General features: G+C 36.7%; 1 protein-coding gene across 1 annotated transcript in view; it reads left to right on the top strand.

Moving 5' to 3' along the window:
• The window catches only part of pde3b (phosphodiesterase 3B), a 69,591-nt gene that overhangs the window by 45,380 nt on the left and 6,183 nt on the right, over positions 1–18,028 (top strand). Inside the window, exons 2-12 of the mRNA XM_052145539.1 lie at positions 1,619–1,669; positions 2,903–3,151; positions 3,772–3,908; positions 5,703–5,809; positions 7,451–7,670; positions 7,786–7,877; positions 8,012–8,175; positions 10,975–11,109; positions 12,460–12,571; positions 12,717–12,830; positions 13,658–13,857. Coding sequence (XP_052001499.1) covers positions 1,619–1,669; positions 2,903–3,151; positions 3,772–3,908; positions 5,703–5,809; positions 7,451–7,670; positions 7,786–7,877; positions 8,012–8,175; positions 10,975–11,109; positions 12,460–12,571; positions 12,717–12,830; positions 13,658–13,857 — 1,581 coding nt within the window. The remainder of the gene's footprint in view (positions 1–1,618; positions 1,670–2,902; positions 3,152–3,771; positions 3,909–5,702; positions 5,810–7,450; positions 7,671–7,785; positions 7,878–8,011; positions 8,176–10,974; positions 11,110–12,459; positions 12,572–12,716; positions 12,831–13,657; positions 13,858–18,028) is intronic.

The following is an 18,028-nucleotide window of genomic DNA, read 5'->3' as shown; positions in this document are numbered from 1 at the left end:
TTTTATTGTTATTTATTTATTTATTTATTTATTTTGGCTGTATGCCACAAGCAAGAAGTTTGCAGTCTCACAGGTTCGTGTTTTCAGATCCATCTGTTTCTAAATGAGAGCTGAGTGTGTTTGTGTGGGGTGTGTAAGAGTCGCTGGTCATGCTGTTTGGACAGCTCTGAGCACCTGTGAGTGCTGCTGGTTATAAAGATCAGAGCCTCTTGAAGTGACACATGACATCGCCAGCACAGGTGCAGGGGACTTTGTCTGATGTGCTGAGTTAGAGCAGGCTGTTCTCGCAAATATCACTAGAACTCCCCCTTGTGGTCAAACACTGAGATGCTGCTCAAGTACAGTGGGCTCTCTATGTTTAGCATAGCGATGGCTCACATAGTCAGTACCATGGGCTGAGAGTTCTGTCAAGCCTTATCTGATTATTAAAGCTCTGTAACATAATCACATTTTATTGATAACACCACCGAACTCATTGATTTGTGCTTGGTTGGATGCTACAATCATTTATGCAAAAGTTGATCCCTGAACTAAGTTATTTTATCTGCCTTGATTGTTGCAAGCAGTAAACTAGACTCTAATGGCTTTTTGAATAAAAAAAAAATTGTTGATAGAAATTTAGTTTAGATACATTTTTACACCTATAATTATTTTACATGCTGGTTTTTTGACCTCATACTAATTAGACACTGCATGGATTATTTGTTCTTTGAAAATTTATTTGTCACAGCGCACATCACAGGGCCTAAAATGCATACTCTCTCTTATACATGCAGATAAGATTTAACCTAAAATCTTGGTGTTATTTTATTTTAATTTGGTTATTATTATTTTTTATTTATTATCTATCCAAATGGGTTAAAGCTACTTAAATTAGCTAAAAAAAAATCATTATTATTTAGCTTTCAGACATTAGCTGAAATGGCATTTTTGATTAGGTTACATTTAAAATGTTTTATTTTTATTTTTTTCAGTTTGTCTGGTGCGCAAAGTGTTTGCTTTGAGTTTGGGCGTCTAATTAGGTGATTTAAAATGCATTCAGACTCATGGCAGTTCATAGAACAAGTTATAGTTTACAGAACATTCGAGCATATTGTTATAATTTAGCCAACAGTGTTTTCAATTGTAACTGTAAAAATGGAGTTGCTACACCACGATACCAGAAAACAGACCTAGTCTGTGACCTATCTCAGTGATAATGTTGTGGGATTTGGCTTCTGCTGGATGACATTCCTCTGAGACAGATAACGTGGTAATGCAGTCAAATGACGTAGTTTGGAAAGATAAGATCTGTGAGTGCCATTGTTGACGTGTCACTGTGGTTAGAGTGTGGTTTTCTTTGTCTTTTTTTTCCTTTTCAAAAACAAAGGCTTACATTTAGCAACTTTATGCTCACAAAAAGTGTTGTTCAGGTGTTGACAAAAATATTCACTCCAACATCAAACTAACTGTAGTACATAGCAATACCTAGAAGTGTTTATTTTTAACATTGATTATAGGCGCTTCTACAACACAAAAATAAGCTGTTTTTTTTTTTCCGCCATAGGTTTTGTGCAGGGTGACAGTTGTGAATGAAGTGTGCTTTAATTAGCCTTTGTTTTTTTTTTTGTCCTTTTAGATGATCCTGTGGGACTGGGACCTGAAACAATGGTACAAGCCACAATATCAGGTCAGTACTGCTCCAGTTTAATGTTGCGAAACTCATTTGTGTATTTATTTAACTAAATTTTCATGTTACTTTTATAAGGTAACTGTATATTACAATACACTGAATAACAATATCCAGTCATTCTTAGACTCAATTTGATTAAATTTTGTATTCACTTTTCATGATCGTATAATGTAATCTAGTCTTTATGAAATATTTTACATTTTAAGTAACGCACAGTTTTTACTTGCTATCTTTCAGGGTTTGCACTGTTTTGCTAAACCTGGAAATATCTGGGAATTTTAAAATTGCAAAAAGTTCGGAAACTATTTAAATATCTTCTAGTAATACTCTTAAATGTATTGGCTAGAAATTGCTCTTTGTGAATGTAATCGCTGTAAAATATGTTTTTTAATCCTTATCCAGTAATCACAAACAACTGGAAACCCTGATCTTGGTAGTCATCATTTTTGTATGACTGTTTTTATGCTATTATGTTCTATGTGCGTACGACTAAAACAGGCCTGTTTGGTAAATCACATACAGGCCATCATTTCCAGCATCCTCACTGTCCGTTTTCTGTCTGAACAAGCCTTGTATCATCCGTCTCAGGACGGTTCGTACCGTGTTAGCATGCCAAGGCCTTTAGCTTTCATCTGCCTGCTGCTTATTACTGCGGCAGGCCTGCAAGTGGATAACCCTGGCTCACATAATGCTTGCCAAATGACGTCAAAGCCTGGAGGAAGTGCTCATTGTGCACTTTTACCACATGTGTGAGCACGCACACACACACAGGTCGCAGCAGTGCCGCCACTTTACTTTATTACTTCCATCAGAACCCACCTCCCCTCAAAAAAATTATGTAGGTCTGAATTAAATACAATCAATAAAATGAGCTCAGCATGTACACACAAGACTGAAGATGGATTAAAGCTAGCAGAGTTTATAGATACCCAGAGTTCTTCCCGTAATATCATTATGAATGTTTTTTTTTTTTTTGCTGAATGGATATCATCAAAAGCTGTCTCTGGCACTTGGCTGGATTTATCAAATAGATGGCTTTGAGAATGAGTCATTCTTTGCTGCAGTTACTACTTGTGTAAGTCTAAAACAGTGATGGACCACATGCTGTATGTTTGAGATACTGTTTTACCTCTAAATGACCACAAGTAGGCAGTATGTGTCATACACAGGTTTGTGAAATATTACGTGTATTCTTCTTTAACCAAACGTTCATTGCGTATGATTACATAGGGCGCAGTGAGTGGAAATGGCGTGGATCTTTCCGTAATAAATGAGGCCAGGAACCTGGTGTCTGACCTGCTGATGGACTCCTCTCTCTCGCCCCACGTTCTCTCTTCACTGCGCAGCGCCAGCAGTCTCATGGGAGCTTTCTCTGGGTCCTGTCGGCCACGGGTCAACCCCTTTACCCCCTTTCCTGGTTTTTACCCCTGTGCTGAGATTGAAGACCCCTCAGAGAGAGGAGACAGAAAACCACTGAAGGTAGGTGAGCAGGATAACAAGAAGTCAGCAGAGATGATTTCTTTTTTTAACAATACAGCCTCCACATGATGGAGGTTTATAGATAATTTATAGAGGTGACTAGGGCTAACTTTCACACTTTTTACTCAAGCTAATATTTCTGAGGGAACTTATTGTTATTTATTGTTTTCAACAATATTGAAAACAATTTTATTGTTTTTTTATTTTATTGTTATTTATTGTTTTGAAGGTCAATCCTACCAATAAGTTATTGAACATTTCCATAGGTATTGCTCAGGTGAAAAGAAACGTACATTGAGCACACATTGTCTTTTTGTGACCATATGGTCTAATAGTGGGACATGTTCTCACACTTTATGGAGTCACAATGGAACCTGCCATAAAAAAGCCTATTATAGGGGTTTCAGCTAAATGTAAGCAGTAAAACAGTTTTAACAATTCATGAAACTGCAAAAATTTAAAAGATAATGCACAAAAATAGCAAACCATTTTTACATTGACCTTACATTTCTGAAAAAGTATCCTTGTCCAAGAGATTTTGAAATAGGTGTTTGAAGTCAACATACAAAACCGTAAGTCGTGTCTGCTAATGTACAACTTTACTACTGACTTGTGTTTAGGGTCTGAGCAGCAGGAACAGTTTACCCACCCCTCAGTTGAGGCGCAGTTCTGCCTCTTCCTCTCTGCCTCCCTTGGAATCTGCCGCCTCACGCTGGGAACGCACCAATGGAAAGAGATCTCACTCTGAGCATAGCAGGTCAGATCTCTTATGACTGCAATCTCCATCCTCAGTGCTCTGTCTCTACTCATCTGGGACACATGCGTTAGTGTTAAATCTGAGGAGCATGGGTGTACTGGAGGTTCAGAAAGTAACCTTTTATTATGGGGCAATATTTGCCCTCTGGAATTCATTTCGAGGGACATTTTTTATATTTCAATGAGCATATTTTATATTTATATATATGAAGTCATTTACATTAATTGTCAATCAATTATTTGTTTATAATAAAAAAAATTGTGCTGTCAGTTAATTTTATTTTAATTTTTTTATTTTTTTGAAAGTTCTGAAAATTTACACTTTTCCTATCAAAATAAATGTATTTCCATCTTATGAAAGAAAACAAAAACAAACAAAAAAAAAAAATATATATATATATATATATATATATATATATATATATATATATATTTTTTTTTGTATATATAAATATAAATATATAAATAAATAAATAAATAAAATGCTTATTATAATTTTCCAGACAAAGTATTCCACATTATAAAGAAAGAAATGCAATAAAATAGCACTAATTCAAGTAACATTAAACGTCTAAGTTGGAGGTTAACTAGTCTCCCTATAGGTTGCATTTTATTACAATGTGCATTAAATCTCTTAAACTCTCATCCTCCACATTGTTAGTCTGCCGGTAGACTGTGGTTATCCTCTTTCCTACATCATGAATCATGAAGTTGCATTCATGATTTGTGTCAGGGCATCAGTGCCAGCTTCAAGCACCGCTTTGAACTCTATATGAAAAGTGCTTGCAGACAAAAACTTGTCATTCTGTGATGATTGGTGATAGTTAAGACTTGTGACTTACATAGGTTGACAAATACTTGATTTCAATCACAAGTCCCATCTGGTATTGTTTTGTACAACAAATAACGTTAAGAGGCCCTTTTTCCATCATTATATCACTTACAGGGAAGCTCTGTTGTGTGTGTGTGTGCAGGCGCACGTGGGTGTGTTGTGAACATGACATAAGTGTAATGATTCTGCACTGGCACATCGCAAAGGTTCTGACCTTCTAACAAGTGTTAATGCTAGTTTATGCTGCATTTTTGCACAAGATATCATAACACTAAACTTTCTGCTAGAAAGTATTTTATATAATTGGCCATTCCCAATGTTAGATTATACAGCTCTTTATTACCTGTCGTCCATATAATTTGAATATATAGTTTCATGTTATGGAATAAATAATAATAATTTCTGCTCTTTTAGTTTCTTTTTTCATAAAAGTACTTCATATTAGCTAGACTTTCTAAAACACCTCTGCTGATATTTTACAGCTACATGTCACTGTGGTGTCTGCACTGGCACTTAACCCGAAAACTAGACATGCTTGGAATAGAGTAATCTATGAAATGATAGATGACAGATTAAATAAATAAATAAATTACTATGCTTTTATTTGTCTCCACTTTGTAAATATGTGGAGCATTTTTGTCACTTTTGCATTTTTTCCCCCTTGCCTTGGTTATATTTTGATTGTGGTGCACTGATATCTGTGGATTGTTTGAAGTTTCAAATGTGATAGGATATCATACAGACTATTTTTGGAAGTCAGTCAGATGTATCTGTGGGTTTAATAGGACCTCTTGTATTGTATCATTGTTCTGTTTATCCTCTGGGTGGCAGTGTTTAAAAGAGATTTGGCAGCGACTGATCTGTCACATAAAAATCTTTCAAAGAAGCTTGGTGGAATTTCTTTGTAATTTTTTCAAAGTAAACTGGACTTATAAGTGGCTATTATACATTTTTACCCTACAGCCAGAGTTGTGTATCGAACGGGCCCAACAGCAACCTGCTTACCATCCCTAAACAGAGATCCTCCTCTGTCACCCTCTCCTATGGCCATACTGTCCCCAGAAGACCAGGTCAGCGCCTATCAAAAGCATAATTACCTCTCCTTTCATATCTTGTATGTTCAAAGTTAGCACAAATGTGTGATTTAGTCACACAAAGTGTCTATTATGTATTCACATATACGGAGAAACCCTTATTTTGACAGTGTGTCAAAATCAGGGTCAAGGACAGGTCTTTGCTGCACCTGCTAATGGCAGGTGTAAGTGTCCATTTTGTATTATTTCCTTATCAGGCACTGCAAAAGGTGTTTTCCAATTTGCAGTAATCTTGCAAATATATATTTATATATATGCACCGATCAGCCATTAAAACCACCTGCCTAATATTGTGTACCAACAATAATGCCACGGTCCAAATCACTGAGATCACATTTTTCCCCATTCTGATGGTTCATTTGAACATTAACTGAAGCTCCTGACCCATATCTGCATGATTTTATGCACTGCAGCCACACAGTTGGCTGATTAAATAATCGCATGGATGATTGTTTTACATTTACATTTACATTTATGCATTTGGCAGACGCTTTTATCCAAAGCGACTTACAGTGCAATTATTACAGGGACAATCCCCCCGGAACAACCTGGAGTTAAGTGCCTTGCTCAAGGGCACAATGGCCGTGGGGTTCGAACCAGCGACCTTCTGATTAACAGCCCTGTGCTTTAGCCACTACGCCACCACGCCACCACAACCCCATTGTTGGTGCCAGACTGGCTGGTTTGAGTATTTCTGTAACTGCTGATCTCTTGGGATTTTCACACACCACAGTCTAGTGTTTACTCAGAATGGTGCCGAAAACAAAAAACGAGATAGGTCAACAGAGAATGTCCAGACTGGTTCGAACTCGTATAACTGCTCTGTACAATTGTGTTGAGAAGAACAGCATCTTAGAATGCTGTTCTGAGATGCAGGTTGGCGTAGTTTTGGCGACACGAAGGGGACCTACACAATATTAGGCAGGTGGTTTTAATGTTGTGGCTGAGTGGTATATGTATATGTATAAAGTAGTCTGTCTTTTTTTAAATTACAATAGTTTGTAGGCTTTTTTTTTGGATTTGGATTTTTGTTGCCTATGTACAAACAAACCTTGTTTTTGGACATCTGAAAAGGCACAGTGTGTCCCTTGTAGTTTTTCATTATTTCCATAAAAATGTAGATTTTTGAGAAAATTATTCTTTTATATAGCTGTTTTCTCATATAGGCCATTTGCACCAGGTTATATAGTCACTCAATGCATCTTTCAGTGAAACAGCACCCTAACAAAAATGTCTAGGTCATGACTTTTTGCTCATATTGTGGTTTTGGTGGCTTAGAGCCAGGAATTTACGTTAAGTTCTGGAGTTGCGACCAAAATAAAAATAACCATTTGCCTTCTTAAACTTACTATGGTTAATTTTCCTCTGAGGTAGAAGTTCTTAGAAGATGCACATCAGTGACTGATCTTATCTTCATTAGACTGTTTGATCTCTTTAATTTGATTTGCTCACATTGAAAAAAAAAAAAAAAAAGTAAATCTTATTCTTTCCTGTACTTTGCAATTTCAAAACATTATTTTGCAACATCTTAGAGAAGTTACAGTCCAAAAGTCATTTGGTGCTTGGCGAGTGTTAATTTTGGACCCTGCATGCAACCATTTCTGTATCTGTCAATAGGTGCCTCTCCCAGCCTGAGTCCGGTCAGCTCACCGAGTCACAGCCCCCCTGCTGTTTCCGGCTCCTCTTTGGTCACACGCTCTCCGGTGGAGTTCCCAGACACAGCTGATTTCCTCACCAAGCCCAGCGTCAACCTGCACAAAACACTGGCCTACACGCCAAGCTCCCCTGATTTCCAGCAGCAGTATCGTGGCCCCACTTCAGTCCCTTTGTGCACCAGGTACTTTAACTTCTGGAACATCTTCCTTAATTTCTCTCTTACTAAGATGAGACTGATTAGGCTGTATGTATTGACATTAATAATTGATGTTTGTTTAAATGTGTTTTTGTAATAGTTGTGGCCGACAGATGCTGAAGGGTGTCTCCAGTGTGGAAGTGGGCGAGGGGCATCACCCAGCAGCCAATGAAATGCAACGAACTCGCTCAGGTAGGTTTAAAAGGTACATTATTACAAGACAGCCACCATTATTCACAACAGTCACATCATTTCTGAATACATCATAAATATATTGTTATCTTGTAAGCAGATGGTCAAAATGATGCTTTTGCTCTCTTTCTTAGCTGAAGGTGTGGAGTATGGAGGGGAAAATCTGATTCGAGAGGAGAGCATGGAAGCTGAGTCTCAGGAGGAGAAAACTCCAGACACAGCAGCGGAAAAACAGAAAAGCCAGTCCGAAGAAGAGGAACAGACTTCAAGTACAGAGCAGTCCTCACTACATCCTGAGGTGAAACGCACACACACAAATGCAATATTTCACTTTATCCCCTAATGGTTTCATTATATTAAAGTCTTATCCTCTTAACCAGCACCCCTATTTTTGAGAATTTTCTGAAAATGACATACCCAAATACAAATGTCTGTAGCTCCTAAACCATATGGTCCACATTCATTAAACTAGACACTTGAAACTTTGTTACCCAAGAGTCATATTAATTCAAAAGTAGCATAGGAACAGAGTAAAACAAGGTCAAATTTACATGAAAGTGACTCACGATTTCTATGAATGAACTTCATTTAGGGAAAAATGTATCAGACTTTTATGTTAAAGGCCTGAAAACACCATAAAGATAAAACTGAATGTCTGACCATGTTCTGATTCAAATTTGAAGATGATACTCCCAAAAATGTAGTTTCTGTAAGCTTTTATTCAGGGAAAGTCTAGGCGTCCTTTCCAAAAGGCCATTTGGAGACTCCAAATGGACATCTGGTAACCAAATGACATAAGGAGTAAACACTACATACTACATACATGTATATCAATTCAGAACTGTTCTGCTCATCAAACCACACAAGAAAAAATGATTTCAGCACAACATTTTAAAATACTCTTTATTTTGAACAATTCTGATAGCAAAAACAGTGAAACAAAAAAAAACTCACTTCATGTATGCATTTCAAAAGTGATCGTTTTACAACTAATTAATAAATTATATAAAAAGAAAACAACATTTGTAATTGCAACAGTGTTTTTTACTCAAATAAATTACAATAAACTGATAATTATAATAAATATCCAATTACTAAAGAAAAAAAAGCAATTACAGTATTTACAGTATTTATGTTGATCCAAGGCAGTCACTAACAAGGTTTGTTACCAACTGGAAACCAAAGCCACTGAAAGACAGGAAAGATAAAGATAAAGATATTTTTGTTATATTATATGCATCATAAATATAATGTGTGTGTGTGATATAAATATTACGTCTTTATGTATAATATACAGCTATCACCTAGCTACTCGTGTAGCCTCGTGTCTTTGCTAGTCATTTTATAATCAAAAACATGATATGAACAGAAAAACTGCCAATACTTCATAAACATAAAAACTCAAGATGATGTGTTTCAACTTACCGATCTAATACGGGATCGAGTCCATGGAGAAACATCTCCTCTTCAGCCGAATCGACACTCGACACCGTGCTCTCTCTGTCTAAGATGTCTGTTTCTGCGTCTTTCTGCTGTTCTTCGTCGCTACTCCTCATTAACTCCTCCAAAACACTCTCAACACCACAAAAACTCCTCTTCAGTCGACGATCCATGATGTAGATTGTTAGATATAATGTTACAATAAATCCGTGCGTTGAAACGAGCTCAGTGTAGCAAAACAATGGTAAAAACTGTGCGCGCTGTGCGTAAAATGACGAAGAGCGCACGAGTGGACGCACTTGTATTAGACCTATGTATTAGACAGATCTTCTGAGGTAAACGAAGCAAACTGTCAATCACTGCAATCGTGTTTTAGTTGGTTAATACTCCCATCCATCAAAATTTTGCTGACCAGACATTGGGTGGCTTTTATCCAATCAAAAACCGAGGTGCGAGAGTGACAGGTCCCGCAGCCTGTTGTTGCACTCCCTTCATATTTTGGTCATTACGGAGCCTGTGATTGAAGGAGAGAAACAGGGAATGGCTCATTTTATCGGAAACAGTCCAAATTACGGGGGAGAAATGGTTTTTGAACATTGGAATACAAATTAGAATCGATATTTCATTAAAAGTGAACATGATGGATTACTCTAACTGGAAGCGCTCATGAAAACTGAGGAGGATATTTCGTTTTTTTCCCTATTTTTTTGTTGTTTTGGATTAAAAAGTGGGATGCATTTTGAAGAGTAGACCCTTACATTGAAATTTATGCTGGTGTTTCTTGGATTCGTCCGAACTGATCTGAACCATAGGAGATGAAAGATGAGTATTGCCGTTCATTTTGTTCATATTTACAGGGTCAGTCTGTCAGCATTTAATTTAACCCTTTCCTCTCTGGTGTATTGATTGCAAAAACAAGTTCAGAACGTGATTTTTGAGTGTTTTAGCTATCAAATGATGCATAGTTTATGATAGTTGATTGAATATTTGTTATAAAACAAAGGTAATAAAATTATAAACACGGCCCGCCCACGCCCCCCTGCGGGTATAAGGCGTTAAACATTGCCTCGGGAACTGATATCAAAATCTAATGTTGCTTGTGGACGAGTAATTTTAATTTATGAAGTGCTGTTTATAACAGATACCTTGGAAAGCCCTGTACGAGAAGAGATTTTCTTTATGTAACCTGAAATGCCCTTGTCTTGATTCTACCTCTCTCTCACTCCTTTTTATTTGGCAATCTGGCAGTTGTTAAAGTGGCCAGCTGTTGAACAAGCAGAATAGAGCTCTGGTGTGGTAACCAAGCAGTTTATAACTTGGGCAGAGATGTTGCTGCAGATGCATTGTGCTTATTTGCATTCCCATGCTTTTCTGCATTATGATGTGGTTTCTGGATTTATAGCTGTGGATTTTTAGTGGATCTCTCCGCAAGCCTGCAGTTCATTGTTCTGCCCAAAGGGGGTTTACTGTAAATGCATGCGAGGATAACATCAATGAGCTGACTTAGTAAAATGTTTTCCTTATCTCTGTAAAAGACACAAGGAATTACTTAAGAGTGGTTCAGCACAACCTTTTTTGTTAGGCCAAACAGAACGTAGATGATCACAAAATATAATCTTCTCCCTTCACTCTGCTGACTGTGTGTCATCTCTGGCAGGGAGACGAGGAGTTCGCATTGGATCCCATGTTGGTAGAGCATGAAGCACTCATGGAGAAGATCAACACCTGGAACTTCCAGATATTTGAGTTAATGGATATAACGGGAGGGAAGACTGGAAGGATTCTTAGCTATGTAAGTTCTGCACTACTCTATTACAATAATTTGTGTAAAATGTAGTGTTAATGGACCAAGGATCAGGATCATGAACGGATCATCACTAAAGATTGACAATAGAGATCTAAGTCCACTTTTAGAGCCAGGAATGATGAGAATGCAAAATTTGGGTTAACTTTTTCATCCATTTAAAGGATTGTCCACACAAAAATTAAAACTATCACCATCTATTCACCAGCATGACATCCCAGATGTATATGACTTTTTCTTCTGCAGAACACAAACAAAGGTTTTTAGAAGAATATCTCCGCTCTGTAGGTCCATAAAATGCAAGTGAATGGGTACCAAAATGTCGAAGTGCCAAAAAAGCACAAAGGCAGCATAAAAGTAATCCATATGACTTCAGTGGTTAAATCTATAACTTCAGAAACAATATGATATGTCTGGGTGAGAAACAGATCAATATTTAAGTCCTATTATTCTATCAATTCAGAAGAATGTGAATGTGAAAGTGGAGATATCCTCTGGAGTTATATGGATTAATTTTATGGTGCCTTTTTGTGCTTTTGGAGCTTCAAAATTTTGGTACCAATTCACTTGCAATAATTTTCTTCTTAAAATCTTTGTTTGTGTTCTGCAGAAGAAAGAAAGTCATACACATCTAGGATGGCGTACATTTTCAGTTTTGGGTGAGTCCAAACCAGGCGCGATAAAGCGGCAAGCGATTAGAAGGTCTCAAGTTAATCAGAATTTTTTTTTTGCTAACCAACCGCGTGCGACGAGTGACGGGACATTCTGTTGATTGTTGGTTTCTATTTCTGTGGTGACATGACAGGTAGCCCGCCCAAATTTTCTCATAACTGTTCATTAAACATTTTGTGATTTGCTGTGATTGTGCCACATCGTGCAGCAGTATAGACATTCAGTGTAGACATTGTAGCTGGAATTTTATCCCATCACGTTATGTAACACATTACTTATTAACTTTTTGAAAAGGTGCCTTTATTTGACATCCTTTATCTAATAAAAGGCCGTAGACTTGGAAACAAAATGTATGCACTAGAAGAATTAAAATTCTGTTGATAGAAGATTTTTTTACTTGTGTCAGTTTGATAGTAAAACATGGTTGTTTTTTTAACAAATTAAAACCAGTTCTTTAACGATAAATCCAACCAACTGCAGACCTCCATTGCTGTATAGAACTCCTCTGATGTGACTGACATTTAATTTAAATTTGTTGATTGTAATGCTAATGGTCCCTGTCTACACTATTTGTTCAGTATCTAATAAGCATTAATCTTCAGGGATTCGATGGCTCACTGGTTGTCTTGTCTTTAATGAAGTTCTGTTTGTGTTACATTCTCTCAGGTGGCGTACACTTTGTTCTATGACACAGGTCTGTTTGAGATCTTCAAAATCCCTGTCCGGGAATTCATGACGTACTTCTGTGCTCTGGAGAATGGCTATCGTGATATCCCCTGTGAGAATAAAACTCTTGAAGTTAAACTTGAAAACTGGGGATTTGGTTGTTTCAGTATTTCTCAATTTGGACCCCAGTGCAGATTTGTATAATTTGAAAATGTTTCCAGTAAAGCATTTAAGTGTTATTCCGGTTCATTCTCTAGATCACAACCGTGTCCATGCCACTGATGTCCTTCATGCAGTGTGGTATCTCACCACCCAGCCAATCCCAGGCTTTCAGCAAATAAATAACGAGCATGTCACAGGAAGTGATACAGGTATGTCTAGGCTCTCACACTTCATTCTAGTTTGGTGGTGTAGTGATAAATGATCTGGGCTGGTTGCTGAAAGTTTGTGGGTTCAGACCCCCAATTTAGCCCTTGAACGAGGCACTAAACCCCATGTTGCTCCAGGGTAAAACTGTTGGATAAATGAATACTTAGTAAGGGTAAAGAAGCCACACATTCCTGAAATGAGTATATGATGGACAGATTTAGTTGAGAACATCTGTATCCTCAGTCATGAATTATCGAATTATGTCTCACATACCCCTCTGATCCATCAGCTATAAATTAGAGCCCGTAGCTGCTGGACAGTTTTTGTGATTCCAGCCAGAGGTGCAAATGTTGATCGATCAGAGATTCTCTATATCAATTGAGACCTGTGGTGGCTGCTGGCTCAGCATTTTTGGGGCTTATTTGAAGTCTGCTGATGGCCCTTGTAATTTCTCAAATGGAGTTAACTCTGAGTCACTCTGCTGCTGGTCCACGCAGCTGCCAGCTCTGGCAAGCAGAGGTGTTGAATCACACTGAGACCAGTGACTTCACTTGCTGGCTCAAGTGGCAATTGAGCTGGGAGGAGTACTGTATAATTTTTTTGTATCAATAAGTTTTGCATGCCCTTGCAGTAGTTTTGCATTCCTTTGCAATAAATTGACCTAGGTTTCATATTTAAACCTTAATATTTATATAAGTAATACAGGAAAATGAAAACTATGGTTGTAAAAATCATGATTTGGCAGTTTTTATGTATTTTCTACAAATAACAGACTTTTAGTCAAGAAAATAATGTTACAATTTATGCCGTTCTTCTTTGTTTTTATTAGATTCAGACAGTGGAATCTCCCCAGGCAGGGTGGCATACGCAACGTCCAAAAGCTCATCTTTCTCAGATGACAGTTATGGCTGTCTGGCCTGGAATGTGCCTGCTCTGGAACTCATGGCACTATATGTAGCAGCTGCTATGCATGACTATGATCATCCTGGTCGCACAAATGCCTTTCTTGTAGCCACTAACGCTCCTCAGGTTAGTGATGGAATGATTCCCCAAATTTTTGGCAGTGCTACGAAATTTGTTGCGGCTCCGTAACTGGTGATCCGAGTTAGAGTCTCGGCATATGGTCCTTTCTCCAGCCTGTTTTCCCCTCGTCTCCTCTGTCATATCTTGTCTCCCTCTAAACCTTCCTATTTAATAATGGTGAAAAATGGCAATATATAACTAAAAGGAGTAGTTCTCCCAAGAATACAAAATAATGTAATTATTTACTCACTGGATTGTCAATCCAAATCCATATTACTTTTTTCTTTTGTGTTACACAAAAGGAAACATTTTAAAGACTGTTGTGATCACAGATTTCCATACAATAGCAGTTAATAATGCTTCACTTTAAAGTTTAAAAAGAACCCAAAAGTGTCATAAAATTAGTATATGAAACTTTTGTTTAATATTCCCAGTCTTCTGAAGGCATACAAAAAAAACAAAACATTTAAGTTGTTTTTTACACTCAAATCAAGTCACTATCAACTGCTATTTTATGGAAGACAGGGATCACAACATTCTTTAAATATTATCTTTTTATAGTCATATGGGTTTGGAATGACATGAATGTGACAATTTTCATTGTAGGGGGGGAAATATTCCTTTAAAGTGCTTAAACTTTAACTTTGAATTTTGTAGGGAATTAGTGACTTTGCGACAGGGTACAAAGTCTACAGCTGTCTATAGGCATTCATCACCTATTATATGTGGGGAATTTGCATAATGGTTAGTTTATAGCTTTACGCTTTTGCCTGCATCATATTCCAACCACAAATGCAAGGAATTTAGCTCAATAAGTGGATTAAAGATTGATTTGGGGAATAAAAATATAATGAAAATTTATGTCCGATCAAAGTCTTCGGCCAGCGATGAGTTGAACGGCACATAAGAATAATTCCTACAGTAATACTAATTTCATGGTCATTGAAAATAATATCACAAATAGATTTAAATACTGCTTATTAGCAATGCAGCTTTTTAAGTTCAACAGATTTCTTTGGACCGATATGATTTGATCAAATACAGTCAAATTCTCTTTGAAGATAAACAAGACTTTATTAACTAATATACAACATAAAACTAAACTAACACACATGCAGTAGTCCAGGGTTCGGGAACTGACACAAGTGGGTCTTTGTTAAAAATCAATTGGCTCGCCAGGTGTCTCGCCATTCACCAACACATGATCGTTTAAACATTTCTAGAGATAATTTTCCTGCAGAAAGTGTGGGTGCGATTGCAACGCTTTTAAGTCAATGACACTTTTGATTTCCTTTCTCCCGAATTTGTTATACAGCCTACTCCATGTGAACAAGGTTGGAAATTAACTCAAGGCAAATGCAGATTTTTTATGCGTGAGTAATTTTGCTCATCTACCCACAAAAGGTGGGTGACCTGTAAGACGTCTCGGAGTGACACATGACAAGAAATGCTGTAAGTCAAAAAGACACGCGTTTGAAGAAACACACTTTATTATATTTTTAAGAACAAACAAACGAAAAGCAGCTTATGCTTGTGTCTGATTCGCTGTTTGTTAAGAGTTGTGCAGCACGAGCCTGTCTCGTTGAGCAAGCACATGTAAGAGTTATCACTCCTTTTCCGTTTTATTTGACTGAAAACTGTTTGCATGAATAATGTAGTCTATGAGAATGCTGCAAATGATCTCCGATCATCTCATAATGTGTTGTGAGTTTAGTTTTAGCTTTTTTTCCACAGAGCAGTTCGCTCTTACACATTGTGAACGAAAGTGATTAAATCAAAGTAATAGACACGTTCACCTTGAGCCTAAAATTTACTTTAGGCAGCCTACTGCATTACCAAAACGCAAAACAAACACATTAGATAAGAACACATTTTGCAGCATTTTTGGGAACGCAAGAGAATTTATTAGGCTTATTTATTATGATGATTATTATAATTATCTTTACATTTATAATTGACTTTAGTTCTTAATTTGCAGGCTATTAGTATTTTTTGTTGGATACAGAACATTTTTGGATTTGGGGAGGTGGTTATATATAAGATTTTTTTAATCACAACATTATTTTAATTGCTTATTTCATTTAGTTTAAAGTGCAATTTGAATTTAAAAATGTATTTTGTTTAAGCTTTTCGTGTTTCAATAAATTAATGTAATTCTGAAAGCAAAATCAATAAAGCAAAAATATTCACCGACCCTTGGCAGGGGGGTTGACCATATAATCAGATATCTCGATATTTTAAAGGTGATTATCATTAAAATATTTGTTATAAATCACCCAGCCCAAAAGGGAAGTTACATTTTTCATGAACAATTGTAAAATGAAGTAATTTTATGGAGATCCGTTTACTCAATTCCATATTGCAACATGTTACCTATTAATTTTTGTATATTTGTTTGTTTTTTGTGTTTTTGAGTAGTCTATGAACAATATAAACATTTTTATTTCATTGAAAATGTTTTTTTTGAAAATAGTAAATTATTCGTTTGTGCTATGGCTCTTTCGAAAAAAATGCATCAACCAAAAAAATACAAAATGGTCTCCTTAGGGCAAAAAAGTTCCCAACCCCTGCAGTAGACAAACATAAAACACAGGTTGGTGAGTGAGCTTTGACAGGATATGAAATAAGGTTTGTTTGGGGAGGAAGCGGGAACTCAAAGGTATTTTATTTTACAAAAACTCAAACTACGCTTTCAAGCGGTAAACACTCAAGCATGCTGTCCAGTGGCACACTCAAACACAATGTTCATTCAAACAGCGCACTCTCCGGCTGTGTGAAGCTCTCTCTCCCACTCTTGGGTTTTGGGCAGCCTTTTATCTCCCCTCCTCTCACTGTGAACATAGCAATCACAATTAGCAGCAATTTATCTTACCGCTTCCTCTCTCCCCAGATGAACGCTCAGACATGCCCTCTCCCCCACAAATATGTAAAGAAAATATAAACTTTATGGAGTCTACAGACCATACCTTGTGAACCACAATTACTTAATTTAGGATGCCTCGATTTTAAATCTGGTACAAACCTATTTATAAAAACACCAGCACTTTCAGCAAAAGTTTGGAGGTTTGTACTTGAATAATTGCATTGGTTCCTTGGCTGGTTCTGTAGAAAGTCTTTTTTTTTTTTTTTATTGCAAATTAAAGAAATTATACAATAACAGAGAGCAGAAAAGAAAATAAAAAAAAAAAAAAAATAATAATAATTACAATAACAATAAGAGGGGATACAGACATCAAAATAGAAAGCAATATGTTATACAAAACAATACAATATTACAATTTGTTAACATAACAAATTAAAGGTTCTTTACAACAGACTCAAGGATATTATTCGTTTTAAAAACCTTAGAGCTTAAAGGTTTTGAAAAATTCTTAATGGAAGAAAAAAGGGACTTTATATCAGATGAGAAAATTCTAAAATCAGGATTACAATGAATCTGTAGAAAGTCTTTGTCTGTTGCGTCGATGAATGGGTGATGGAATGACCAGACCGAGCCCTGGAAGTGAGGGCTCCCGCAAAGTGGACTTTGGACTCTCTGTCACGTGTGCAAGAAGAAGAATGAAGAACATTCTTCTAGGACTGTTCATCCTTGGCGGGGAGGTTTTGTTGAGTTGAGGTTGGCCGCACCCCAAAGGTGTCTTTTACTTGGTCACATAGTCATTTCTGTCCTTCCCTCAAGATAATTAATTTACTGTTCTAAAGTTTGAGTTTCCTGCCCATTGTGAATTTCATACGAGAACTGTAACCGCAAATAACCCAAAAATATTTCACACCATCACTCTGGAATTTAAAAGAAAATAAATTGCATACAAAACACTTGTATTTTCTTATTAAATTACAGTTATAATTCAGTTATCATTATATACATTTTGTTAGTTTTAAACATGGTTAGAACATTACACATTATGATAAACAAAATTGTCAGGTGTATCATCTGCATAAGATGCATTTTGTACATTTTTGGTAAAATCCTACATGCTGTGTATTTCAATAGTAGTGAAATAAGAAAAGTCCAATTAAGCTTCATGTGAGATGGTAATCCAGAAACATGCCTCATGATTAGTATAATAATAATTAAGTGTAGAGAGTTGGCTATATTGAAGACCAATGGAGGTTTCCGTGGTGGTCTTAGAACAGTCCCTCAACTTATCAGTCATGTAATGAGTAAAGTTGCGGG

The sequence above is a fragment of the Xyrauchen texanus genome, chromosome 2, assembly GCF_025860055.1.
Source record: "Xyrauchen texanus isolate HMW12.3.18 chromosome 2, RBS_HiC_50CHRs, whole genome shotgun sequence".
Taxonomy (NCBI): Eukaryota; Metazoa; Chordata; class Actinopteri; order Cypriniformes; family Catostomidae; genus Xyrauchen; species Xyrauchen texanus.
The sequence above is the reverse complement of the archived record's forward strand: the minus strand, read 5'-3'. Positions and strand labels throughout refer to the sequence as shown.